The sequence below is a fragment of the Poecilia formosa genome, unplaced genomic scaffold (assembly GCF_000485575.1).
Source record: "Poecilia formosa unplaced genomic scaffold, Poecilia_formosa-5.1.2 Scaffold428, whole genome shotgun sequence".
Lineage (NCBI taxonomy): Eukaryota > Metazoa > Chordata > Actinopteri > Cyprinodontiformes > Poeciliidae > Poecilia > Poecilia formosa.
The window spans coordinates 239462-267353 of record NW_006800367.1 but is presented as its reverse complement, the minus strand read 5'-3'; the positions used below and the strand labels follow the sequence as shown (position 1 = coordinate 267353).

General features: G+C 44.8%; 2 protein-coding genes across 5 annotated transcripts in view; one reads left to right on the top strand and one right to left on the bottom strand.

Moving 5' to 3' along the window:
* The window catches only part of myo10 (myosin X), a 104895-nt gene extending 88114 nt beyond the window's left edge, over positions 1-16781 (top strand). Inside the window, exons 20-42 of one of the 2 annotated variants that reach the window (XM_016663558.1) lie at positions 1385-1509; positions 2123-2237; positions 6052-6158; positions 6238-6462; positions 6538-6577; positions 7118-8059; positions 8355-8475; positions 8560-8803; positions 8881-8976; positions 9516-9609; positions 9692-9747; positions 9834-9976; positions 10458-10649; positions 10736-10893; positions 11291-11414; positions 11531-11828; positions 12033-12240; positions 12805-12941; positions 13033-13153; positions 13304-13777; positions 14357-14548; positions 14629-14741; positions 14781-16781. In XM_016663558.1, coding sequence (XP_016519044.1) covers positions 1385-1509; positions 2123-2237; positions 6052-6158; positions 6238-6462; positions 6538-6577; positions 7118-8059; positions 8355-8475; positions 8560-8803; positions 8881-8976; positions 9516-9609; positions 9692-9747; positions 9834-9976; positions 10458-10649; positions 10736-10893; positions 11291-11414; positions 11531-11828; positions 12033-12240; positions 12805-12941; positions 13033-13153; positions 13304-13777; positions 14357-14548; positions 14629-14739 — 4323 coding nt within the window. In that variant the 3' untranslated portion in view covers positions 14740-14741; positions 14781-16781. Of the gene's footprint in view, positions 1-1384; positions 1510-2122; positions 2238-6051; positions 6159-6237; positions 6463-6537; positions 6578-7117; positions 8060-8354; positions 8476-8559; positions 8804-8880; positions 8977-9515; positions 9610-9691; positions 9748-9833; positions 9977-10457; positions 10650-10735; positions 10894-11290; positions 11415-11530; positions 11829-12032; positions 12241-12804; positions 12942-13032; positions 13154-13303; positions 13778-14356; positions 14549-14628 lie in introns of both variants that reach the window. The other variant, XM_007577121.2, reaches the window with a different exon arrangement.
* Positions 16782-17963: 1182 nt separating this feature from the next.
* marchf11 (membrane-associated ring finger (C3HC4) 11) overlaps positions 17964-27892 on the bottom strand; it is a 17598-nt gene continuing 7669 nt past the window's right edge. For 2 of the 3 annotated variants that reach the window (XM_016663559.1, XM_007577120.2), the window contains exons 3-5: positions 22176-22331; positions 21278-21470; positions 17964-20735 (exon numbers count right to left, since the gene is read on the bottom strand). In XM_016663559.1, the coding sequence (XP_016519045.1) occupies positions 20413-20735; positions 21278-21470; positions 22176-22331 (672 nt within the window). In that variant the 3' untranslated portion in view covers positions 17964-20412. The remainder of the gene's footprint in view (positions 20736-21277; positions 21471-22175; positions 22332-27892) is intronic. The other variant, XM_016663560.1, reaches the window with a different exon arrangement.

Sequence of the window (27892 nt, the reverse complement as noted above, 5' to 3'; positions counted from 1 at the left end):
TGGCCCTCGGTGAAATTGAGTTTGACCCCCCTGGTATAGAAGTATCTGCCATAGATTTAGTTTTTTAGCTCTGGGTTTTTGGATCTGGATGTGGGACATGGAGTCTTGTTACGACCAGGGGAGGATCTCTGAACTCCCTGAAGGCGAAGCAGAAACAGGAAACGACGATGAATGAAGCCGATCTGGGAGTCAGAGGATGACACCGCCCGCCTTTGTACGGCTGCATCGCCATCCGTATGCAAATGCTAATTATGCTAACGACGTGCTCCCTGCAGCCGGTGGCATTAAAGGCCTCCATTCAATCAGTCAGGGAGGTCTGCTGGTGAGTTGGCCTCCCTTCTAGACGACCCAAATGGGCCATCAGCGGACTATCAGGGGAGACCTGCTGAATAAAGGGGGCATTACCAGTGGGAATGAAAGCTCCCACTTATATGGAGCTAACCCCACCCACCCCGCTTACGCCCACCGGGGTTACAGGGTGACGAGCGTCGCCTCAGAGAAAGGCTTCCTCTGAATGCTGCTCTGTCACTGATGATGCTATCTCAGTGCTGCTGAGTGGCCTGAAGGTTTATAAAACTGTTAAAGCTTCAGTTTGTAACTTTTATAAAAGTTTTTTTTTTTACATATTTATTGTTACATATTTGTGACAGTTTAATATGAGATAGATAATGTGTTAAAACATCAACCTCCTCTGCCTAACGAGAAACAACCAATCAGAGCCAGGAGGTGGGACTTAGCGATGTCAATCACCATCGTTGGTGTGATTGCTAAGGCTAGTTAGCATAGCCACCGATGACGGCAGATAAACAGTTCTGCTGTAAAGGTGAGTTGTTTCTCTGCAATTAGCACATTTAGCAGCGAGTATGTGACATTGATTGACAGCCCTAAGCCCCGCCTCCTGACTCTGATTGGTTGATTTGGTCGAGAGCTGTGCATTTATTTTAACAGCAATAGCAGCTCAGGGAGGAGATCAACCTTTCCACAGATTACCTGTCTCATAAAAACTGTCTCTACATGGTTACAGTTTATGTAAAAAACAAAATGTTTTTTATAAAAGTTTCATCCTGCAGCTTTAATGTTTGTTGTTTTCGTCTCTTTGTTTCCATTCATCACTTCCAGACGTGTTATCGGCCTCATAGCACCACAGTGTTTGTGGCTGTGACATTGAGTCAAACCAGACCTCCGAAATCAAACCTCACAGCCATGAAAATACGTTTGGTGCTGAGCTGAAAAGGTCAACCAGTGGCAAACATCCTAGATCAGCCAGTGATTCTGAGGGGCAGAGGAACGTCTGCATTCACATCCCGCTGGATGATAACACACAGATTCCTGTTCAACTCCAGCAGGGGTCAGTAATCTGACGTTTCTTCTGTTCCTGCTGCAGATGCCTGACCAGTTCGACCAGACGGTGGTTCTGAACCAGCTCAGATACTCCGGCATGCTGGAAACGGTGAAGATCCGGCGCAGCGGCTTCCCGGTCCGCAGATCCTTCCAGGACTTCTGCTCCAGGTCTGATCCAGATTTACACAAGTCCAAACGCTCAGGGAATCAGAAATGCTCAAACACACAACCAGTTTGTACTTTTTCCTGATTCAGGGGTATCAAAGCGTGGTGCGGGGCTCATTTATGGCCCCGTTGATGATTTTGTACGGCCCCTGACCAAAGTTAGGCAAATATAACCTGTAAGCCAACGACTGATGCAAATGGACGTTTTTACAGATTTTACAGTCAAATAAAATCTTCTTAAAAATACAACAAAAGTTTGATGCATCTCAAGTTTTGTATTCATTGTTCATGTTTTTGCATTTGTCGTAATTTTGTAGTTTATATCTATTATATACAGCAGCTCCCTCCTGTATGCCTTACATTTTATGTTTTGAATTAAAAAACTTATTTTGTTTGCTTCAATAAAGTCTTGTATGGTTTAGTTTATTATTTGAATAGTTTTGTTCCTTAAATGTCAAAAAATAGGATTAAATAAGCATCTGTTATGTTAATAGATGTCACATGATTTTTACTGTTCATTAATAAATTCAGTAATGACATGTTACTGTAAACAGATGAACACATTTCAGAAAAATAACATTTGAGTTGTTTAGCTTAACGTTTCACTCTTCTTCAGGTACAAAGTGCTGATGCGGGGCGTCCTGACTCAAGACGACCACAGGGGGCGCTGCAAGCAGCTGCTGCACCTTTATGACAGCAGCAGTGCAGATTGGCAGCTCGGCAAAACCAAAGTAAGGCCCAAACCCGTTGGTGTTTTCACACTTTCCCTCTCTCTTCGTGTTGAGTTATTTTCTGGAAAGTCGACCAAAACAATGTTGTTGTTTTTTCCTGTTGCTTTGAGCTGAAACTGAAGTCAATCTGAGGGTCTAATTGTAATTTAGAAAAAAAAATAAAATGGTTGAGTGGATTCAAACAACACCAGAGGAATATTTTTACTTGGTTAATTCTCCTTGGGCTTATTAAACATTAACTGAAGCCAGAAAATTCATTTTCTCAGACATTTCTCTGTGGATTTGCATTTCCTGCCTATCAGCGGTGAGCTCCATCCCTTCTGCTCAGTCTGCAGAATAATCGACTCTCTGCTGTCAAGCGCTGAGTTCCTGAATGCTCCACTGCCCTTTTTGCCTCCGGCTAACACCGGTAGAAACGTCTTCTCCTCGCCAACACAGAGCGTGATTGGACGGAGACTCAGGCCGCCTCCGGAGAGACGCCAGTCCATCCTGGCTTCTCTCCCTCCAGGCTTAATTTGGCTTCATGTGTCCTACAAATTCAGCTCCATGGAGCCATTCAGAGCCCCTGCCTCTGTGTGTGTGTGTGTAGAGGTGTGTGAGAGTAACCGAGGTCAGCATCACCTGAAGCGTGGAACGCCACAGTTATTGGATCCACTCTTCAGTCACTCTCTACTTCCACCACACCGGATCAGGAAGAATGGCTACTGCCAGAGTGCGTGCGTGCGTGCGTGCGTGCGTGCGTGCGTGCGTGCGTGCGTGCGTGCGTGCGTGTGTGTGTGCGTGCATGTGTGTGTGTTTGTGTCGGGGTGAGTTTGTGTGATTGTGGTGGGAAAGTGACAGATGGGGGACACAGACCACCGACCACAGCAGGACCGTGTGACGCTGCAGGAGGGGGAAACCTGTGTGTGTCGATGTTGGCTTGGAACGCAAGGAAGAGATAAAAACATGGAAAATGTTTGAATTTGATTTAGATATTTTTAAAGTCTGAAAAGCTTTTCTTCCTTCCATGCATCAGGATTTTCATCCACATTTCCTTACTCACTCCGTCCTTCCACATTTCCCTCTGCACTTCTTTACGAATTTACTCACACACTTACAAAATATTCTGCAGAGGTGACTGAGTTCTAATTTTAAATTTGGAGAAATCTGGAAAATAAAAGACCTGTAAGAATCTGCATGACTGATATTCCAGTGTAATATTAACACCAACAATCACTGATGAAAGTTGAGCTAAGTAGAGATTTTATTATTTTCTGTTCAGTTTTCCTGCAGTAGAAACTCTGAGTTTCTGGTAGAACCGGTTTAAGACCAGAAAGAACCTCTAACATGTTAACATCTCCAAACTCAGACATGCAGAGAAACCATTCATCAGTCTGTCCACCAGGGGCGCTGTGCTGTCAGACGTCACACAGCGGTGAGCCATCATGGCTGCCGACCCTCCAAACACATTCAGCTTCTCTCATTTTGCAGTTTGAAGGTTTCCAGTGTGAAACCTGAACACCAGGTGTTATGTGTGATGTCACCTGACTGTTTCCTGCCTCCTGCTGTCGTTGAGCCACAGAGGCAGCGCCGCCGCTAAATTAATGCCGTGTCCCTCTGAGGGACTCGTCCACTTTGTCCCTCAGACAGATTTACGGCCTGCAGCTCCTTTCAGTCGGCTCATGTCCCGACTGTTGCCTCTGAGCTCTGCTTTGTGCTTTTAGAGCCTGACACTTAATTTTGTGGACGGGAAGCGGCTCTGTTCCCTCTGAGGACCCGACCCGACCCGGAGCAGCAAGAATCAAGCGCAACGAGGCTTAGCTGAGCTTTTTGTTGTGCTAATTAATGCAGTAATGATTAAAGAGGATTTGTTGTGCGACTCATCAGGATGCAAATGTGTGCCGTTGTTCAGGGAGGCTGCGTGTTTTCATGTCCATCCATGTTGTGCAGGACGGGTTTGTTGCTTTCTGTTGGTTCTGTTCTGTGTCTGATGTCCCTCCTGACATCCGTCCTTACAGACAAAAGCTGCTGCTGATTGGCTGAGGTTCGGCCCAGGTTGCAGAAACAGCAGGTTTCCACTCTGCTCTGACTTTAACTGAGTTTCCATCAACGTTTTTAAAGTACTGCATTAGAAACAGTTTGTGGAAACAGCAAATTAAAAATAGATGCATTTCCATTAACTGTTTAACTGTGCAAATCGGAATAACAAAAATAAATTTGCTTAATGGAAACACATCAATTTTGAATAAACTCACAATTTCTGATAAAAAAAACTTTCCTTTAGGATTAAGTGGTTTTTCAGCTGTATAGAAATTATTGTATTTTGCAAAAAACAGCAATGGAAATCCTTTTTTTGCTTCACATGAGTCATGTGATCAACACCCAGATGTTACTGCTGAAAGAAACAACAGAGAAATGACAGGAAGTGGTATGAGGATGATGGCATGTTTTTAATGATTTAGTGTGAACAAACTTATTTATGTGTAATCTTCATTTTGTTTCTTTGATCAAAACACTGTAACTGAAAATAGTTTTTTCGACTTTTGCAGAATATCAACAAAGTTTTGTGCACATTTGTAGTGGAAAAGCAGCTAAAAACGTCCTAAATTTAACAAAAAGGTCTGTTTTAACTTTTCCAAAACAGACTTAATGCGCTAAAAAGCAGATGGAAACACATTTATTGAATAAGTTCTGATGGACAAACTTTCTCTCCAGCTGAGAGGAGAAAACTCTCCGTTTCCTGAGATGTTTGTGCTCCTCCATGCTAGTTTCCAACCTCTGCTTCCTGTTCATTACAGCCAGTACATCGATATGAGATCATGCTCTCTGTGTCCCAGTTAATCCACTTCGTTTTTCTTTTTATTACATTTTAAAAGTTTGCTCAAAATTTGCTCTGGTTTCCTCGTGTTCATGCATTTAATGCTGCAGTTAATTAACCTGCATGCAAGACGAGGTTATGTCTGCTCAGAAAATCTCTTTAGTGCCTCAGTGCTCAGAATTCACCAATGTCACACACACACACACACACACACACACACACACCCCCACACACACACACACACACACACTGAGATCCTCATTCAACAGGAGAAATCTGTTCCTGAACCTCCCAGTCCTGTGATATTTCCCCGCCGTGTCGGCCGCCGGAGACCGAGTCCCGTATCTCATTTTCCTCCTCCCTAATCGGGTTAACCCGGCCGGCCCAGTGGGCCCGGTTCCTCTATCGACGGGCTCATAAAACGGCCAGCTGCTCGGTAGGTTCGGCCTTTTCACACGGAGCTGTGGCAGGAACGCCTCGCCGCTGTAATCTGCTGACTTTAGTTACTGCAACAAGAGGAGACGAAGTTCCGGGTTTAATTAACGCCAAACGTTTGTTCAGCGTTTCAGGGAGTTTCTTAATTCTGCTGAATTTAAATCTTTTATTCAGGGCGAATAAAAGATTTAAAATCCACAGCCAGTGGATATCTGCACTGGGTAAACAGAGGAGTCGGTTAGAAATAATAAAAATAAGAAACAAAATTGCTTTTCAAAAATTATTAATCATCAGAATGGAAATTATTGGGCTAATTTTAATTTATTATGTGATTAATTGATAAATCTTTTATTGCTACATGTATATATATGAGCCTGTATGAATACTTATGAACCTGCCTTGATTTCAGGTCAAATGGACGTAAACATGAAATCCCAGCTGAATGTTTGTTTATTGAGGCTTTTTTCATAGTTTTTAGGATGTTCTTGGATCATTTGGATAATTATTGTGATTTTGGTCATTAAATGTTGTAAAGGTGAGGAGAAGCAGAATCCTTCATGAATTGTGTTTTCCTGCCTTCAGGTTTTCCTTCGAGAGTCTCTGGAGCAGCGGCTGGAGAAGCAGAGGGAGGTGGAGGTGCTGAAGGCAGCCATGATCATCCAGGCCCACGTCCTGGGCTACATGGCCCGGTGCGTCCCGACACGTTTACTCATAAACTCTGGGTTTTTATCCACATTTAATGACCATTTTATGCGGCTTCGCCTCCAGGAAGCAGTACAGGAGGCTGCTGCAGTGCATTGTGGTCATTCAGAAGAACTACCGGGCTTTCTACTGGAGGAGGAAGTTCCTGCTGCTCCGCTGGGCCGCGCTCACCTTCCAGAAGCGCCTGCGGGGCCGGCTGGCCCGCCGGGCCGTCGGCCGCCTGCTGGACGAGAGGAGGAAGAGGGAGGAGGAGGAGCAGCGCCGCAGAAAGATGGAGGAAGAGATGGAGAGGTGACGCTCGTCCTAGTTAGTCCTCCAACCCGCCTGCTGAAAGCCGCTGACGTTTGGCTGTTTCTGTTTGTGCAGAGAGAGACTGAGACTGGAGGCGGAGCGACGCGCCAAAGAGGTGCAGAACATCATGTTTTTATTTCAAAGTTTAAACACTGGAGCAGGACAGACACTGGTGGTGTTTAGTCAAGTTAAAAGTAGAGTCTAATTAATAATTTACAATTTAATCCTAAACATATCTGCAAAATGAGCTTCATCCTGCATCCTGTCGCTTGTGCATCAGGGCGTACGAGAAACGCATGAATGCAGAGGTTACGGTTATGAAGAAAATACCAGTAAACTTCAAATTTAATGCATTAAAATCTATGTAATCATTTAATCAAAACAACGTGAAAAAGTCCCAGACCTGAAAGATGCAAAAGCAAAACCATTTCTTAAAGGAGTTGAAATATTTATAGAAATATCAGGATGCTTTGAAGAATTATTTTCAAATCTTTTGTCAGAAACTTTTAGAATCATCACTTCTACTGGTTCAAACTTGTCCTCAGAAAGTGAAAGCTGTCGAAGATGAAATGTTGCTGTTAAAGAAACCATCTCACCAAACTCTCCATTGTCCAAAACGTGTTTCCATCACAGTTTCATGTTTTCCTTTGTCCAGGAGGCTCTGCGGCTGGAGGAGCTGCAGCGCGCCGAGGAGCTGGCCTCTCTGGTTTTCACTCGCTCTCAGCCGGAGGAAGCAGCCGCAGCTTTCCCCGAAACGCCGGAGGAGCTGGAGTCGGTCTTCGAGGAGCCAGGCGAGGAGGAGGAGGCCATCCGTCCCCAGGAGGCGTCCCAGGTGGAGGAGATCCTCCGGCTGGAGCGGGAGATCCAGGCTCTGCAGAGGCAGAAGGAGCAGCAGGAGCTGTCCCTGACGGAGGCGTCGCTCCACCGCCTGCAGCGCCTCCGGGATCAGGAGCTGCAGCGGCTGGAGGACGAGGCCTGCAAGGCGGCGCAGCAGTTCCTGGACTCGCTCAACTTCGACGAGATCGATGAGTGTGTGAGGAACATTGAGAGCTCCCTGGGCGTCGGGGAGGAGGAGGAGAAGGAGAACAGAGGGAGAAGAGGCAATGAGGAAGAGGAGGTCGATGAAGGGTTCGGAGCCGACGACGAGGCCTTCAAAGACTCTCCCAACCCCAGCGAGCACGGCCACTCCGACGGCCAGCGGACGAGCGGAATCCGGACGAGCGACGATTCATCAGAAGAAGACCCGTACGCCAACGACGTTCCGATCCCGGCGATGCCCCTCACCACCCTGCTCCACACGCCGCTGCCGCCGTTACCGCCGGCCGCCCTCAGCGTCTCGTCCAGCGGCGACTCCACCTTCTGCCGCCCGCAGGCGTCGTCCGAGGCGCCGTCCGACGACCTGGTGGAGCTGATTCCTCCAGACGAGGACTCGGACTACGACCAGGACGACTACGACGAGGGCGCCATCGTGTCCAGCGGCAGCGTGGCGTTCTCCAACCCCCGCAGCGGCCAGTGGTCTCCGGATTACCGGGGCTCCGTGGGAACGTACAACAGCTCCGGGGCTTACCGCTTCAGCTCCGAAGGCGCCCAGTCATCGGTGAGTCGAGCGGTCAGACTGACCGATGTTTCCTCCACCTGTGAGTCTAGTTCATGGCTGAATCACTGCCTGTCAAAACCCACATCATCAGCCCTCCACCACCATGCATCACAGCTAGTCACAGTTAGTTGTGGTGAAATGCACCATGATAATTTCCAAATCAGATCACATTGTTCTGGATGTGCAGCTTTATGAACCAAACTTTTGCTGAACTTCAACAGGGCTAAAACTGTCGTTTAAATCCCAGGGAGCTTCAGTAAGTAACTGCTGAATCATTTCCTTTGAAATGTTGCAGTTTGAGGACAGTGAAGACGACTTTGACCGGTTTGACACAGACGATGAGTTGTCGTATCGACGGGACTCGGTCTACAGCTGCGTCACTCTGCCGTACTTCCACAGCTTCCTCTTCATCAAAGGTAACTCCTCTAATCCAGTCCGACTCTTTGGGGGCCGTCCTCCTCGCTGTGGCAGCGACTGCAGTCCTGTGGTCTGGTCTGCAGGAGGCCTGATGAACACGTGGAAGCGGCGCTGGTGCGTCCTGAAGGACGAGACCTTCCTGTGGTTCCGGGCCAAGCAGGAAGCGCTGAAGCAGGGCTGGCTGCACAAGAAGGGAGGCGGCTCCTCCACGCTGTCCCGCCGCAACTGGAAGCGCCGCTGGTTCGTGCTGCGGCAGAGCCGGCTCATGTACTTTGAGAACGACAGCGAGGAGAAGATGAAGGGAGTGCTAGACATGCACAATGCCAAGTAAGGTCAAAGGTCAAATTTAGTAAACATGACCAAATCCTGGTTATGCTTCTAAGAACTGTTTTTGATTTCTGCAGAGAAATCGTTGATAACACGGGTAAGGAGAACGGAATCGACATCGTGATGCCAGAGAGGACCTACCACCTGATCGCAGAGTCTGCTGAGGACGCCAGGTGTGTCTTTACACTCCAGCAGTAAAGACCAAGTCCAGTCTGAGGCGGGGAAACCCAAAAGCTTGATGTTGTCAGAGTTAGTCTGATTTTACAAACTCCCTTTAGAAACACTTAGTAACTTCCTGTTTTAGCTGATCCAACTAAATCCTAAATCTGTTGACAGTAGAAATCATTTTGATCACAGTCTTCTTTATCCAACCTCTCTGGGTTTTAGGCAATCATCAATTTCAGCTTCACAGACTGCTTTCTTTTTTTTTTAGAATATTTTCAACATTAACTATGAACAAATCATCCAAGTGAATTTTGGAGTTCTGTGAATAGTCAGAGAAAACCGAACAGTCGGAGGTCCCTGTAGATAAATCTCAGTTTCATTCGAATGACTCAGTTAAAACGTGTCCCACATCACCACGTCTCCTCTGCTGTGCTCTGCAGTTGGTATCAGGTGTTTCTGCTAATGACTTCTGCAGACATGGCCTCTGCAGCTAAAATGCTGTTGTCGCCGTGACCTTTTGATGCTGATTGTGTTCCCATGGTTACAGTCAGTGGTTCAGCGTGCTGAGTCAGGTCCACGGCGCCACAGAACAGGAGATCAGCGAGATGCACGATGAGCAGGCCAATCCGCAGAACGCCGTGGTGAGTCGAGCAGAACGTCTGCCAAATCCAGCAAAGACGCGACTTCTTCTAATCCTTCAACACCTCGCCTGTCTTTCTTCAGGGAACGCTGGATGTGGGCATGATCGACTCGGTTTGTGCATCAGATAATCCAGAGAGGTGTGTTGTTGATTTGTTTAGGTCAACACTTCATATTACTCCCAGATCTGGTTGTTTTTCTGACTCTAAGCTTCTGTTAAAATTAGACCAAACTCCTTCGTCATCATCACTGCGGAGCGGGTGCTGCACTGCAACGCCGACACGCCCGAGGAGATGCACCACTGGATCACTCTGCTGCAGCGCTCCAAAGGAGACACGCGCGTCGACGGGCAGGAGTTCATCATCAGAGGTACGACTCAGGGCGGAGACGAGCAGCACAGTCTGCTACTGGAGCAGAACCAGTTCATTAAGGCCTCAACACAACCTGGAGATTCAAAGTGGATTTATACAGTTATATTGTTAAGACTTTATTCTCTAACCCTTAGCTTGCTGCTTGTATTCTTAAAGTTTAGCATTGTTACAGCCCCAAAGCAACACAAGCAGAAAGTTCACATAAAGTATAAAAATAATCAGAAATGGAAAAAATCAAACCTACTTTAGTCAGTAAAATGATATTTGAGCTCCATGTCTGTGACCAAACCACTAACTGCTTCAAAGCTGAAGGTTTTATGAAGCTGCTGCTGTATGGAGCTAAATACAGAACAAAGTTTGTTCAGAAGAACAAATTTAAACTGAACAAAATGTTTTGCAAGAGGAAATAAAGATGTGTGAAAAATGAGAGTTTTATACAGGTAAACACTAAAGGAGATGAAATGCTGTTTTTCCTCCAGGCTGGCTGCACAAAGAGATGAAAAACAGCACCAAGGCGTCGCTGAAGCTGAAGAAGCGCTGGTTCCTGCTCACCCACAACTCCCTGGACTACTATAAGAGCTCCGAGCGGAACGCCTTGAAACTGGGAACGCTGGTTCTGAACAGCCTCTGCTCCGTGGTGCAGCCCGATGAGAAGCTCTACAAGGAGACCGGTGGGTCAGAGCGCCTCACTGTCGGGTTCATGTCCCGGTTCCCGTTGTTTTAACACGACTGTCGTGTTGTGGCTGCTGCGTGGCAGGTTACTGGAACGTGATCGTCTACGGGCGGAAACACTCATACCGGCTCTACTGCAAGCTGCTGAACGAAGCCACGCGCTGGGCCAGCTCCATCCAGAACGTCATCGACACCAAAGCTCCCATCGACACGCCGACCCAGCAGCTCATCCAGGACATCAGGGTAGGAGAGAAACTCCTCGTGTCTGGAGTTAACGAGGGTTAACGAGGGTTAACAGCCTCACCGTCGGTCCAGGGAACCAACAGGAAAGATACAAAATACGTAAAGAAACATCGACTTTTAGAATGTTTGTTCTCACTTTTATTCACTATTCAAACAGCAGAGACCAAGATATAAACATAAATATGTAGAAGGGATCTGCTGTTGATGTCCACATGTTTGAAGTTAGCACTTTAGCATTAGCTTCCACTAAACAGCATGTTGGTGTAGCGCTTTAGCATTAGCTGAACTAGTTATGATCAGTGCTTTAGGGTTAGCATAGCTAACCTTTCAGTTAGCAAGGCAAAGTAAAGGTTCTGACCCAGAGCTGCAGTTAAAGTCCAGCTGGTTCTGTCTGCAGGAGAACTGTCTGAACTCAGAGGTGGTGGAGCAGATCTACAAGAGGAACCCCATCCTCCGCTACAGCCACCACCCGCTGCACTCCCCGCTGCTGCCGCTGCCGTACGGAGACATCCAGCTGAGCGGTGAGCCTCAGACCCGGCCGTCAGAGTGGCAAAGAATTAGATTCTATAAATAAAACCAACTTAACCCACCTGCTTCACCGGAGAGTGATTCATCTTCCTGTTCGTCCGTCACGCAGCGTCACGGAGTCGGAGCTACACCACCCTGCAGGACGAAGCCCTCCGGGTGTTCAGCTCCCTGCAGCACCTGGACGGCGTGGCCGACCCGGTCGCCATCATCCAGGGCATCCTGCAGACGGGCCAGGAGCTCAAGCCGCTGCGCGACGAGCTCTACTGCCAGCTGATCAAGCAGACGGCCCGGCCGCCGCAGCCTGGCGGCCCGGGGAACCTCTGCAGCTGGAAGATCCTGGCCTGCATGTGCTGCACCTTCATGCCCTCACGGAGCATCCTCAGATACCTGAAGTTCCACCTGAAGAGGCGAGCAGAGCGCCGCTTTGTTACTTCACATATTATGAAATGTTTATGGAAGCCGTATTTGAGTTTTTCTGCTCAAGTGGAAGTAGAAAAACATTCAAAATGCTTAATGGGGCTCCTTTAAATTCTGCTTTGTCAGGCTGGATGGGTTTGTTTCACCCGTGTAGTTTATCTCTGACCTGTAACCGGGATGTGATCTCTCTGCAGGACCAGAGAGCTCTTCCCCGCCTCAGAGATGGACCGCTACGCCGCCTTCGCCTTCGAGTCCTTGAAGAAGACTCGGGCCAGAGAGAACGTGCCGTCGCAGGAGGAAATCCGCTCCATCGTGGCCCGGCAGGAGATGAGTACCACGGTGCACTGCCACGGCGGCGGCTCCTGCAAGATCACCATCAACTCACACACCACAGCAGGGGAGGTGGGTTCCTCACCGAACAGCAGCAGTAACATCCAAAACCGATTTACTGACACAAATCCACTGATGCGAAAGCATCAAATCTCAGTTTGGTCTGAGATTTTTGTCCTGATTCATTTGAAAAGGTGAAAGTTTTACTTCCTAGTAATTGGTCAGGAAAGGCTGTTAGGATTCAACTTCGGATGTTTTTCCTTCTGATGGTCCAGGAAACTCGGATCAATCAGGGACCAGAATTGACACATTTGTTCCATCTGTTCACTTTCTCTGCTCCGAGTCAAATCAAGCAAACTAATTTTAAGAACCTGTTCCCCTCCCTGCCTGTGGGGGCGCTGCACCAAGAACACAGAAGGAAAAGACACACAAACCTCTGAAGACACTGACAGCAACTTCCTTCTTCACCAAATGAAAACTGAACTGGAGTATCTTCAGATTTTAGCTGTTGCTGGATTTCTCTTCTGTCTTTGGCTAAAAACCATGAGACATTTCTCCTGCTAGCGCTAAGCTACCATGTTTGTTTTGTTGTACTTACCCAGAATGCCCGGCTTTGTTTTTATGTCCGTCTGTCAGGTGGTGGAGAAGCTGATCCGCGGCCTGGCCATGGAGGACAGCAGGAACATGTTCGCTCTGTTCGAACACAACGACGCCTCAGAGAAAGCCATCGAGAGCCGGACCGTGGTGGCCGACGTTCTCGCCAAGTTTGAAAAGTAAGTGAGAGCCTCTGTGTGAGTTCCAGTCTGATCTAAATGTGTTTCTCTTCTGAGGGTCCAGTTAATGTTGTGAATCGTTGCTCCGCAGACTCTCAGCGAGCGCAGAGGAAAGCAACACGGGCTGGAAGCTGTACTTCAAACTGTACTGCTTCCTGGACACGGACGGCGTTCCCAAGGACAGCGTGGAGTTCGCCTTCATGTTCGAACAGGTGAAAACCTCCGACTGACCAGAAACTCCAGTACATTAACACATAAACTGTCATTTTACTCTCTCTGGTTTCTGCTCCTGACTGAATGCAGCGACGATTTCTTACAGCATCGTTCTGATTGACGGATTAACTGGAATGATCTGGTTTCAGGCCCATGAGGCAGTCATCCAGGGCCACTATCCGGCCCCGGAGGAGACGCTCCAGTTCCTGGCCGCCCTCAGGCTCCAGTACCTGCTGGGCGACCAGAACCCCCAGAGCACCGTGCCCGAGATGTCCCAGGTGTTCCCCATGGCTCGCCTGCGGACCCGGGTCCAGAACTCGGCCAAGACGTTCGCCGGCACCGGCTCTGTGGCGGAGCGCTCAGGAACGGCGGAGCGGAAACGCTCCAGCTTCCTGGAGGGAACGCTGCGGCGGAGCTTCAGGAGCGGCTCCCTGAGCCGGCAGCGGCTGGAGGAGGAGAACAGCCTGGAGGCCTGGCTGAGGGAGGAGGCGGCCGCCGTGCGGACCAGCGTCCTGGACAAGTGGAGGAAGCTGCAGGGCATGAGCCAGGAGCAGGCCATGGTCAAGTACATGGCGCTGGTGAAGGAGTGGCAGGGCTACGGCTCCACGCTCTTCAACGTGGAGGTGAGCGCCCAGCTGGGCCGAACGCTGTCCACCCAAAATCCACAAGTTGAAATGATCCTTTTTCTCTCAGCAAAAAGCATAAAAGTTCCTGATTACATTATTAACCATAACAAAAATAACAATACTACTAATAATGGGAAAAATGTAATACTAATATTAGTAATGATAAATTAACCCTGTCTTACCTCAAGAGGGCCAACAGTGGAGCAGAGGGCCCAGCCCAGTAGTCCCAGTAACTCCAGTAGTCCCAGTAATTCCAGTAACTCCAGTAGTCCCAGTAACTCCAGTAACTCCAGTAGTCCCAGTAGTCCCAGTAACTCCAGTAGTCCCAGTAGTCCCAGTAACCCCAGTCAATACTTATGTCCACTCTATGTGGTGTTTTAAATTCCACCTTTTGATAATCTATGAAGCTCTAATCTGCGTTTATAACACAAGGCGAGATGTGAACCGAGTTCTAGTTATTTTTCTGGTCTTTTAGCCGTCATTCATAATGTGATTATTATAAAGATGAAATCGTTGGCCGGCTGACAGTAGTGGAGCCGGAGCAGCTGTGACCCCTTCTGACCTCTGTGGTTCCAGAGCCGTGACGGAGCGTTCCCGGCGGAGCTGTGGCTCGGCGTGAGCCGGGAGTCCATCTCCGTGTACAAACGCGGCGAGCCGTGGCCCCTGGAGGTCTTCCCCTACGAGCTCATCCTGTCCTTCGGCGCGCCGCTGCCCAACGCCTACAAGATCGCCGTGGAGGGCAGGGAGCTGGTGTTCGAGACCCAGATGGTCGGTACCGATGACCTCCACCTGCTGCCTCCTGTGAAAGCTTCCTGTGGCTCATGGTCGCTCTCTGTCGCCCCCTGTAGGTCATGGACATCGCCAAGCTCATGAAGGCGTACATCAGCATGATCGTGAAGAAGCGCTACAGCAACAGTCAGTCGGTCAGCAGCCATGAGAGCAAATGCAGCGCCTGGTGAGGCCGGACGGAGCCTCAGGGGCCCGCAGGCCAGAACCGGACCCAGAACCGAACCGAGTCCAGATGGCCCCGCAGGCCGGAGCAGGGCCAGAACCGAAACCAGAACCGAACCGAGTCCAGATGGCCCCGCTCCTTCCTCACATTATATGAAATAGGTGTCAAATGTTTGTGCTGCATTTGTTTGTTTGTTTTTGTTTGTTTTTTGCGTTATAATTTTTAAGATAAAAATAGTTCCCAGAGATGAAGCTGCCATCTTTATCCCAACATTAAATCAGACAGAATGGATGAAAGTTAATTTGCTGCATTTCTGCAGGAATGTTTTTGTTGCCATTTTAATAAAAAAAAAAATAGACGTTTCCAGAGGTCAACAGAAATCAGCCTTCCGACCTCTGACCCCACGCATGAACAAAACTGATAGAAATTAATTGTGCAGGAAAATTTTTTGTATTGTTTTAACTTTAAGATTATTTTTTAGGTTTTCAGAGGTCACTAGAGGTCAACCTGCCCGTTGACAAAATCAAACAAATTGATATAAATTAATTGTGCCACGTTTGTGCTGATTTATGCATCAAAATGTTTGTTTGCAACGTTATAATTTTTTAAGATTTTTAAAAGAAGAGTTTCCAGAGGTCACCAGACATCATCGTTTAATTATTGCTGCAGAAACGTTTGACACCAGCTGCATTTCATTTAGAGAGGGCGGGTCCAGCTTCACTCAGGTACCGGCCTGCAGGGCTCTTAAAGTTTCCCAACATGAAGGAACGGCTTTGCAAAAAGAAAAACTCTGAGGTTTCTCCACCGGGTCCAAGTCCTGCTGGGAGTCTCCATGGAAACCGGAGCTCAGACCAAAGCATCACGTCTCTACACAAACTGAGTATTTCTACCTGGAAGTGCTTCTTATCAACAATCAGTCTGGAATAAAATTAATCAGAAAAACGTAACATTTTCCATCTGGACCACCTGAAATGAGGCTTTTATTGAAGCGGATTGTGGTTCGGTCCAGTTCCAATGACGTTCCCACAGAGCAGGAGGAGGACTTTCTGAAAGAAACTAAATATTATCCAAAAGGAAAAAGAATGGAACAAAAGCTACCAAAGAAAACCAGTTCTCATTGCGTCTCTGCTGACTTTTGGCCACTCTTCAATATGGGAAAGACAAGAAGACACGCCATGAGACGTTACGGCGCTTCTGGTTGTGAAACTGTCCTGCGTTTCTTTAGAGAAGAGACTGTTTGAATGTATTTTCCTTTCCCGTCCCAAACTAAAGAACAGCCCTGAATCCGGTTCTGATTCTTTTATAACTGATTAGCAGACAATGAAGAAATCACAAGTGCCTGTTTCCATCCGTATGAACTCCGATCGGGTCCGAGGTTCTGCTGAGGAATAAAAACGGTGGTCCGATGTTTCTGAACCGGTCCAGCTGCACAAGCCGCTCAGGCTCAGAAACAGCAACTTCTCGGCAATCAGTTCACAAATGTTAAAGCTTCCTGACTGAGTTTTAGCAAATCTGTTGCTGTTATAGTGGCAGACCACAGAAAAACAACATTTTTAGGACTGATTCTGAAAGGAAAAGTTCCTAAATTAGTGGTAAAAACTTGGTAACACTGTGGTAAACATGGGTAAAGTAACAGTTATAGTAACTGTGGTGCAGTTTTTGCTTCAGCTTGACCGAGCCGCTCCACCGGACCCGGTTCGGCAGCGCAACATTCCCACGTTTCCCTGGAGCTCCGCGGGCGGCAGATCCATCCAAAGACCAAGACCTGCAGGTTCCTGCCACACTGTTCAGTGCCTTGTTGTAAATTCTGTACACTTCCTGTTTTACATTCAGATTGGTTTTTGGTAGAATGTGTAATGTAATATATAAATATATATTATATGTGATATAATCATGTGGACTGTACATTTCAGGTTTTTGCCTTCTGATTTATTATCCCAGCATTTTTCTCTTGTATCTTTTTTTGTATCTTTTTAAATCTGAATTATCATTATGTGTTAGAATATGAATTAGAATTATGTGTTGATTTACAATAAATAAATAAAAATATTTAGTCAGACGTTTTATTACAATCTGGAAAAAACTCACTTATTTTTTCAAATGTGTTTAGGTTGTGTTTACAATTTTGCAGATACATTGAAAGAGCTTTCAGAATGAGTTTTAGGGCGTCTGTCACTTTAAATCCAAACAAGCTGCTGCTGGCCACGCCCCCCAACTCAACCTTTCCACGCGCATGTTAAAATGGCCGCAAACTGATCCGTAATTAAACAGCCAAACATCTTTGAACAAAAACGCAGCCAGACGGTTTCTGGACGGTAAGTCAACAACAAAACACTCGTCTTTTCCAGCAGCCGTTGTTCAGCGCACACAGCGGGAAAACCAGCAGACCAAACGCTGGAGCTTAGCTTTGGTTGCTAGGTGACGGCGTAGCTCCGCTGGGGTTGCTAGGTAATGGGCGGGGCCTGCTGGTTTGTGACGTTACATTCCAGATATTTTTGAAACTGCTCATTTTTGGTTATTTTTTTAAGCGCTTGGTTTGTTTTTAGAAGTAGCTGAATCCCAAATGGAAGAACAAACGTGCAGAATGTAGCATGTTTTTGCTAAGTTGTTCTTGATTTAGGACATTCTTTAATTAAGTAAACTAAGGATGTTTACAGAATATTAATTTAGTCCAGAGATGTGAGTAGTTTTGTCTCCATGTTGGCTGTGTTCTTCATTGGACTGGATGAAAACGTAAAGTGAAAAAGTTTCTCCTTACAAATTTTTTCAGTTTTTTTTTCTTTAAAAAAAACAAAACAAAAAAACATCTGACGAACATATCCAGATAAAAAAAAGCAGTTTTAAAATGAAAAATACTAAACAAACTCACCTGGAAATGTGTGGAAATTTGTTCCTTCTACCTGTTAAATCATGAATAAGTTAAATTACCTGAAGTTTGTTTTATGCCCCTGATCACATCCTGGTCTGATAAAGAGAAACAGTCTGACAACATGAAGCAGGCTAAAAAACCAGCCGGGTTAAAACTATTCTGCAAGGAAAAGTGGAGCAGTTTTCTCAAATTTTCTAGGATTTTTTATTTTTTTTAAGTAAAATGCAAACTTTTTAACATCAGAAATAATCAGTGGAGTCTGCAGCATCCAGAGTTGGATCGTTTTGATTGGATCTGGTTCTTCATGTTTTCCATCTCACAGACGGTTTGGAGCCTTAAAGAAAGTAAGTCACATTTCTCTCTGTGTGTACAAACATTCTTTATACATTACAACCAGGTTACATACAAAGGAAACAAATACAGTCACATTCAAGTCATATCTGTGCTGCACAATGAGACGTTAATATTCAGCCTCTTAAGGCACCAAAAGAACCAAAATGAACCAAAATCCCCCAGAGCCAGAAACCCAGCGTTCCCAAACGTCTCATTTATCCCAACACTTTTATGTCAAATGAACGTTGCTATAGCAGCATATCCCAGCCAATGAAGGAAAACAGTGACATAAATTAAAATCAACACCATCCTGACGTCAGTTTGTGCTCATTGAAGCCATCTCAGCTTCTGAATCTCATCCCTCTTCTTTTATATAAACCATAATCGGTTTGTTTCTGAGCCTGATTCAGTCTGCAGATGCTCTCCAGCCTGTCTCTAGTGGCCATCTGCAGTATTGCACTGAGGGTTTGGCAGGAATGAAATTCAGCTTCCCGCATATTTCTTCTGGGTTTAAAAAAATAAAAACAAACTAGACTGAAAAACCATCTAAGATCTCTTGGTTATCTTTGCTTCCATACAGAAATCGTCTCAACTGTTACTAAGATGGATTCAGGTTTTGTTTTTGGTGTTCAGGAATGTTGCAGATGGAAGAGAGGTTATGATGAGGAAGATTCAGATTTTCTCTGTCAGGACATAATAAAGCTAAACTATTCTTCATCAGGCTGTAAAATGATATAAACCTAACAGATTAACTCATCAGCAGCATAAACAGTCCAAAGCAGGAGTTTTATCACCTTTACGCTCTGGATCACACAGGTGTGTTAAGAGTTATGAGGTCGTTTCCTAAATGTTTCAGGTCCACCAAACTACGGAGGGAAATATTATGTTAATAAATCATCTAAGGCAGCTGCTAATCATCCCTGGAGGCAAAATATTCACAGAAAGGTCAGAGCATCCATGTCAGGACGCAGCTAGCAGGATGAAAGTTATTAAAAAACACTGGGCAAAATGAGCCTTAAAGGGATGGTTTTATGCAAAATGGACGTTTTTTAGCTTGACATCATGTTGTAACTTTATTCTCATTAAAAACAAACCTGGAGTGTTGCTTTGACTCTTTCACGAATGTTTGAGAAATCCTTTAATCCCCATAGCAACCATTCAGTGTGCCTAAAACCTCAAGTTTTTTTCGTCTTTTCCCACAAACCTCCTTGGAGCTTCCCCACGCTGCTCCTCCAGACTAGCAGTAGTAGCTGTTAGCAAACACCTGGTGGAATGGTTATAAACAGCAAAATGGAGGAGCGTTGCTGTGATGAAGCCCTGAAAGCGCAGTCCTGGAAAGAGTAGGAGCTTCTTAAAGAGACAGAGGCCCAATTTCAAGGAGTTAAATTGCAAAGTCAGCATTTTCATTACAAATAAAGGTAATATGTGATTGTGCTATAAAATGGCAACATGAGCCTGGAAAACACGATACCGGCACTTTAAGTCTTCAGGAACAACGTTGATCGAACAGTAAGTGATGATGTTTGGACCTGGAATATTAGCACAAACATCTCATACCAACTGTTGAGCATGGTGGAGGAAGAATGATGATATGGGATTGTTTAGGAGCTGCTGAGTCAACCATGACTTCTCTGTGTAACAAAGTATTAAGGCGTAAAATGTGAGGCCATTTATCCGACAGCTGAAACTCATCAGTAGGACAATAATCCCAAAAAACAGCAATAAAAGTTTTGCAGTGGCCTAGTCAAAGACCAAACTCCAAATTGTGCCTTTACAAATCTGAGCAAAAGAAACATTTTTATTACGTCCTGACAAGTGAAACCCAAGAACCAGAACAGGAAGTCGTTTCCTCAGAGAAGAAGAAATAATGAGTTTCTGGTGTGACGTCATTCTGCTCACAGTGCTTAAAGTCTGAATTCGAGCCAACGAATCCCTCTGACAAAACTTCTTGGCACTAAACTTTTTCAACCTTTTTCTGGTGTTTAACATTTAAATCCTAAAGTACCAGCATGACTGTAGGACAGTGACTGATATCTGCTGCAGTTGGACTGAAATGACCTTCCTGATGCAGCGTTAAAGTACCAGAGAACCCGGATGTAACACAACAGTTTGGTCTTAGATGCTACCATGTAAACTGTTCATGATGGATGAGAGGACTACGTCACAATGCCAACCGAACACATCCATCTTTATCTGGCTGAGGTTGGTTTGGGGACCGGCCCCGGAGACAAACACCAAGCCCAACTCATCAGAAACACCGGAAAAGCAGCAACCAATAAATGCAGGAACGTTCAGACTACAGTTTCACCTGCAGAGGCCCAGGCCGACGTCACGCGGATGAACTGTCAGGCCGACGTCACGCGGATGAACGTTCAGGTAAAGTTTCACCTGTCGAGGCTCAGACCGACGTCACGCGGATGAACGGTCAGGCCGACGTCACGCTGATGAACGTTCAGGTAAAGTTTCACCTGTCGAGGCTCAGACCGACGTCACGCGGATGACCACCTCCCCCGAGTCGGCGTCCTGACTCAGGCTGTTTCCGGGCACCAGCCCGGGGCAGAACGGGGCCAGACAGAGGCAGGTCCACGGCCGTGACCCGAGCTGGGTGGGGTGTAGCGGCCCGCTGGGCCCGAAGGTTGCCAGGGGCAACCAGAGCGTCCTGGGGCCCAGCGAGGAGTGGCCGGTGCTCGTCTCCTCCATGTCCTTGGCCTTGTCGTAACTCTGGACGTCCCAGTGGAGGTTCACGGCCCGCCAGCGCATGAACACGTTGTACACTGCTGCCCCCTCGTGGACAATCAGGCCTGTTACAACGACAGGAAATCACAATAAATAAATGTTTGCTGTAACGACCATTAGAGCCATACTTAAAAAATAAAAATACAATCACAACATAAATTATACATTTATGAGAATAAAGTCATAATATTATGAGAATAAAGTTGTAAATGACTTTATTTTCACAGTATTTCAACTTTATTCTTGAAATATTATCACTCAATAAATCAAATATTAACTTAATTCTTGTATTATTTTGACTTTATTCTCATACCAGTTTATTCTCATAATTCTTTAAATTATCATTATCATTAAAAAAATTCTATTGTGGAAATGTAATTATTTTCTTTAAATGACCAGGTACACACTTATTAACCATTAAACTTTTAATTTTTGATTAATCTCTTCTGTTTTCCAGTGATATAAATATGGAACAGAAGCTACTGAAGAGAGTTTATCTGCTGTCATCAGGGTCATGCTAACCACATTAATGCATTAAAATCGAACCAATGATTTAATGAAAATGAATGTGCTGAAGTTCCAGTCATTCCTGGGCGTGCAGACGGACCTACGCAGACCAGGTCCATGAAGCCGTACATGCCGTAGCAGATCTGGAAGAGGACGTCCCGGCGCTGCCAGACGGCCTGCGGGCTGAGAGCCGACCAGAGCAGCCAGGAGATGCTGGCCACCAGGAAGAGCGAGCCCAGGAACACGGCGATGATCTGCACCTTCTCCACCAGCGTGATGGTGATGGGCTGCCACTGAGGGCGCAGCACACAGAAACGTGACATTAATTCATCTATACTGGAAATAAAACTTTTGTTTTTTAATGTATTTTATTGGGATTTTATTTGATGTAGCAACAAAAAGCAGTGAGGCAGAAGGAAAACGACGCATTGGTTTCAAAATGTTTCACAAACAGAGCCTGAAAAGTAAAACTGCTTAAACCTCCTGTATGAAGTCCAGCTGGCTTCAGAGATTAACGACCTAATTAATAAACATAATTCACTTATATGTGAGAATTAAAAGTTGTTCTGTTCACACTCTGAAAAACCTGCTAAAATGTGCCTTTTCATGACTTTAAAATTTTTCTTATTTAGTTATTTTTATTGAATTTCACAACTTTATGTAATCAAGAATACAAAAACAAACAAAAACAACTAATCCCAGATCAACATGGAGTTAATATCTACATGAAAACATGCATACTGCACACTTAATACAGACATTTATCTTTTATAATTTAATCACTGCTCAGTTCAATATCAGCTCAAACTATTAAGAGTTTCACTTTAGGGCCTGAAAAGACAATTTATGTGTAAATTAGTCAGGATGTTTATAACGGTGATGCTGACACAAACCGTTTCATCATTAATTTACACAACATGGAGCTTTAACATGAGACTGAGCTGCAGCCCTCAGCAGAAAGCTGCAGCTCTGTGTTTCTGTAGAAACTTCCTGTTTACCTGCCACGGTCTCTTCATGTTGATGGCGATGACCTGGAAGCGGTAGCAGCAGAGCTCACAGGTCCAGCAGCCGCGCTCACTGATCCACTTCAGCAGACACTGCTGGTGGGTGTAGCGGACCGAGCCGTCACAGCGGCACGGGTTCAACAGGTCACCCTGCGGCCCACACACACACACACACACACACACACAGGCTGGTTAACAGGGAAGCAAAGTCCACCTTAAGGCGTATTTATCACACAAAAACAGAAACATGGCGGCATCATCCAGGAGTTATTGTCAAGTGGATGAAATTATGAAGAATAAATCTAAATACCAAACGGTTCTGGTCCAAAACATTCAGGTGTTTTCTAGAAATCTGAAGAAGAAAGAGTTTAATTTTATCATCACAGTGAGTTTAAGCACAGACCAATATGTTCCAATGTTCCAAGGTGATACAACAAAATGAACTCGATCATTTTCGCTTACAATGGTAGCAATGCTGCGCTAAGCTAACAGCTGTTAGCAATGCTTCGCTAAGCTAACAGCTCTTTTATTTATTCAAAGACTTCTGAACTTGTTAGTTTTCAATTTTATCCCACAGGATGTAAATCTGCCAGAAACAGAAACATTTTCACATCACAATAACCTGAGTGTTCAATCAGCATGCTGTGCGTCATTCTGAACTGTTAAGAGTTTCTATTAATTAAAAAGTATTTTCTGTCAAATTTGGCATAATTACAAAATTTGGGTGAAGTTTCAGCAAACAGCAGCAACAAAAAGAAAAAGCATCTCACTGCTGCAACAAAGACTTAATCTGGGTGATAATCTGGGTGATAATCTGGTGGCTCCACAATGTCTGCTATTGTTTTCATCCAAACTTTTTATGCTTTCTCCTCTAAAGTGATGAAGCTCCAAACAAATCTGTTGTTCTTGCAGCAAAGCAAACATGTCGTCATAAAAACCGAAAGACTCTTCAGACTAATTTTATGGCTCTAGAGTCAAACTTTGGAGAAAATGTTTAGATTTTCCTCATGATGCATCGCTGAGTGAGTGATAACAGTGCTTTGAGGTGAATTCAGCTGCCAAAAGCCAAAAAGTGAACTGAAACGCTGCAGAGTGCAGGTTCATCAGGCTTTGGGTTAGCAGAGTTTTACAGTAATACCTGGTTAGGCATTACATCATCGCTTTCTGAACAGAAACTCTGGAACGGCACTGAATGTATAAATGATTCAGAGCACCTGTTGTTTCCAGTTACTGCAGGTCTGAGGGCAGGAAAACAAGGGAGCGGCTGGGTGAAATCTGGAATAAATGAACAATTACCTCTTTTCTCAGACTTTCAGACTGCAGCAGCTCCTGTCAGGAAGTTCCTCTTTTCAGGAAACAAACCTGATTCCTTCCATGTTTAATCCTCACTGCTGTCATGGACAGCAGGATCAAATATCTGCATCTATCAAAGTTACAGTTTTTTGTGTATTATTTTGCGTCTCCAGTCCTTGTGGCAACTTCAATAAGCTTCAGAATCAGAGAGAAACTGTCTGCTTTCCCATCGATTACCCAGGATTAATCCTCCATTCGTTTCCGTGATCCGGCTTTTCCCATTGTTAAGAAATCCTTTGTTTTCCAGCCTCAGCTCGCCTCCTTTCTCCCCCAGCAGGTGATCCATCAAAGCAAACCCATAACTTGTCCACCAGAGGGCCGAAAATCAATGATCATTTCTCAAAGCTACAGCAGGAAGCCGCCTGGCATTAATCATCACAGCCGTATCTATTTATTTTCCTTCCTGGAGGTTTTTCCAGCGCAGACGTTCCTGCAGGTCCGACCCGCAGGCCGGCCGTGTCCGGCATGTTAACAGGACATTACGGTCAGCGGTCAGAGAGCTCGTTTTTCATCTGGTCTTATTAACCTTGTGGGTTAAAACGACCTCAGAGGGTTTTGGTTCAGGCAGGTCAGGCTCCCATGCAGGAGGGTTTGATGAAAAGTCGTGTTTTTGTTAAAGATCCCAGAGACCCGGGTTTATTTATCAAAACAACTAAACAAACTGTGATTAAACAGTTACTGAGCTAATCCTCAACTACTTTAGAGATCGATTAATCGTTAACTTCAGTAAAGCAAACTCAAAAAAAGTAATTTGTTGATCACACTGAAAGCAGTGATTAAGACAAAACTGCACAAAAATATATATAAAAAACTTTGTATGTGAACATGTTTCACCCAGAGCTTTGCAGTGGAGGTTTTATCTTCACCTGATTTAAATACTGTAAAAAATAATCAGCTCTTCGCTGTACTGACGTAAAGTCGAGCAGAAATGGATCAACTTTTCACATTTTGGTGTTTAAACGTTGAGTTTAAACATCAAGGTTTCCTTTAATATAAATCAAATCAAATCAAATTTTATTTATAGCACATTTCAGCATCAAGGCATTTCAAAGTGCTTTACATAACTGAAATAAAAACAGCATGTGACGCAAACAGTGAGAAAGAGAAATAAAAAGAAAGTAATAAAAAGAAAAGATAAAAACAAAACAAACAAAAAAAAACATCAAATACATTGAAGACATCAAAACCCACATTCTAATCCTAATTTAACCATAAGCAACTCTAAACAGGTGGGTTTTAAGTTGTTTCAGCTGTTTTACAAATGATCAATAGTTAATTAAAGAAATGCATTTTAGGCAATAAAATGTTTATTCTCTTATTTAAAAAATAATAAAATAAATAAAAATGAGTAAATTAAATAACTGAAAAATTTTATTTTCATCTTTTATTGTATTTGTAATGTCGTAATAAAAAGGTTGAAGTGGTTAAATGAAAAATCTGAAGATTGTTCTTTTTGTCTAATAAATCATTTAATCGTTTGAGTTACTAAAATAATCGTTAGTTCATCATAAAAACCTTGTAGATATTTTTTAGTCTTAGAACATACAGGAAGGTGAGCAGTAATAAATATTATCCAGTTGAAGACGATATCAGATATGCTAACATATGATACATGTTGGATGTGACTGAATTTAACTTTCTGTCATAATAATGTCATAAATAAATAACAATAAACCAACAAAGTTTTAGCAACTTTTTAAGTTTTTGATGCTAAATGTAACGTTTGATGACAGGCAGACGTCTGGACAGATGAAACCTTGTTGCGATCATTTTATTCAGTCAGCGCAGTGAAAGTTTTTCTGCTCCATTAAAAAGTTAAATCACTTCAGGAGGACCGACATAGTGCTGGGTGTTACACGGCAACGCAACGTGGTTTTAAACAAGTCAGATTATTATCTATCTAAATCAGTGACGTGCGGTGAGGTTCATAGCTGGTGAGGCACCGACTTAATTATAATCGGATTTGCAAATCTAGACCCCCTGCATGTTATTGTTTACTTGAGGAAATTTCGCACATGCGTACAATGCTGGAGGGCAAAAAAGACTATTCTTTAACATGTGATGCTTAGCTGCGCCGCCGCAGAGTAGTTCCGTTATCTCAATCAAACTTAGACATGTAGATATTATTAATTTCGTGCTGTGCAAAGGGAGAAACCGTTAAAGTACAACTCAAAAGCACGTTTTTCTCGCTCTCTGTATCAGCGCAGCTACTGTATGGCTAGCTCGCTGTTACTGTCTCTTACTCTGCAGTTGTGGAGTCACAATGTTTGGGATCATGAGCGCCCCCAGCGTTGAGGCACTAGAACTGCCTGCCTCACCTCGAATCTGTTCTCTGCCGTTTCTGATTGCTCCTCAACACGTTACACACAGTTGGTGACAATAAAAACACAGTACATTAAATACATAAGCTAAATTATGGAAAATCAGTTCATACATTAAATGTTTTTAACCATTTTATTGGCGACGTACAGACAGGACGAACATGCTCTCATAGAGTGGCAACCGGTGCAGTTAGCAAGATGTTGCGCAATCCCGCTGCTGCCTCACCGGCTTCGCTTCTGAGCATTTGAATGGGAAAATGCGAAAAATCAGCAATTTTGAAGAGAAAAAATAATCAGATTTGGTTAAATTAAATAAAAATTGGTTACTTTATAATACAAACCACAGGGTGAAAATATCTTTATAAATAGGGGTTCACCTGCCTCACCTGACCGCACGTCACTGATCTAAATACATTTTTTTATTTATTACAAAATAATCTAAATATTTAGATTTTTTAGTGGTTTTAAAACTGCTTGCTACATATTTAACGTTAGCGACTAACAACGACGGCGGTATCTCCTGCGTCTACGGCGATAGGAGCCGCTGCTTCGCCTCCTTCGCCTGTAGTAGCGCCTCCTCCTGCGTCTGTAGGAGGAGCGCCGTCTGCGACGTCGCCTACGTGCCATGGTAACAATGGTGCGCTACGCTAAGAGCTGTGTTATTCAAGGACCTCTGAAGTAACAGCCTGTGATCTCATCGATGACATCACGTCCACCAGTATCATCATAGACATCAATGGATCAATGTCATCATAGACATCAATGGATGTGATGTCATCGATGACATCACATCCTGTTACTTCAGAGGTTCTTGAATAACACAGCTCCTAGCGTAGCGCACCATTGTTACCATGGCACGTAGGCGACGTCGCAGACGACGCTCCTCCTACAGACGTAGGAGGAGGCGCTACTACAGGCGAAGGAGGCGCAGAAGCGGCTACTATCGCCGTAGACGCAGGAGATACCGCCGTCGTCGTTATTACTAGTCGCTCACGTTGACCATGTAGCAAGCAGTTGAAAAACCACGAAAAAATTATAAAAAATAATGTTTAAGAAATCAAAAATGATTAAAACACTGGAGGCACAGATGATGTCAGGTCAGATGACATCATCTACCTGACATCATCAGGTCAGAATCCTCTGACCTGATGATGTCATCTGCAATCCGGCCTCTTTAACATGTTTTAAAGGGGCACATAGTGCCATTTTGGGCCTCTGTCTCTTTAAAAACTCCTGCTCTTTCTGAAGCTCCGCCTCCAGGAAGTCATCCCACCATGGCTCCTCTATTAACTCTTTAGCATTTTACCAGCATTTCTCTGAGCAGTAGCTCCTATAACGAGTTCAGCAGATGTTTGCTAATTGCTGGTGGCTAGTCTGAAGGAGCAGAGAGGAGGCCGCAGCTCTGAGGAGGAGCTCCATCCTCGAAGGCGGGGCTACATCCACCTAGGTGTTTTGCACAGCTGAATGGTTGCCATGGAGATTAAAGGATTTCCCCAACATGCATGAAACATTATAGCATGACATTAAAAAGTTAGTCCCGCGAACCAGAGAGCACCTGGGTCAAACTGAAGGCCCGGGGGCCAAATCCGGCCCGCTGCAGATTAACTGTCTTGGTGGGTTTACAGTTCAATTTCTGGATGATAGATCCAGAAGCTGAGGAAATCTTTATATATCCTAAACCTGCTTTAAACCTCTCCACAGCTTCTCCCTGACCTGCCTGCTGTGCTCCTTCATGATGCTGTTTGCTCCCAATAATGTGAGACGTCACACAGCAGCTGGATTTCTACTGAGATTAGATTAAATTAGATTAGAATGCACACAGCTGGACTCCAGTCAGTCTTCAGCAATCATCAGGCAACTTCTGAAGGCAACTGGTTGCACTCAGAAAAGGGGCTGAATACATTTGCCTGTTTTAAGTTTTTCACTTTATTCAGGTATAATTTTCTTGCTACTTCATGATTGAATATCATGTTTTGTTGTTGACCTTTCATATAAAAGTCCAATGAAACATGTTCATGTTTGTGCTTGTAATGGGTA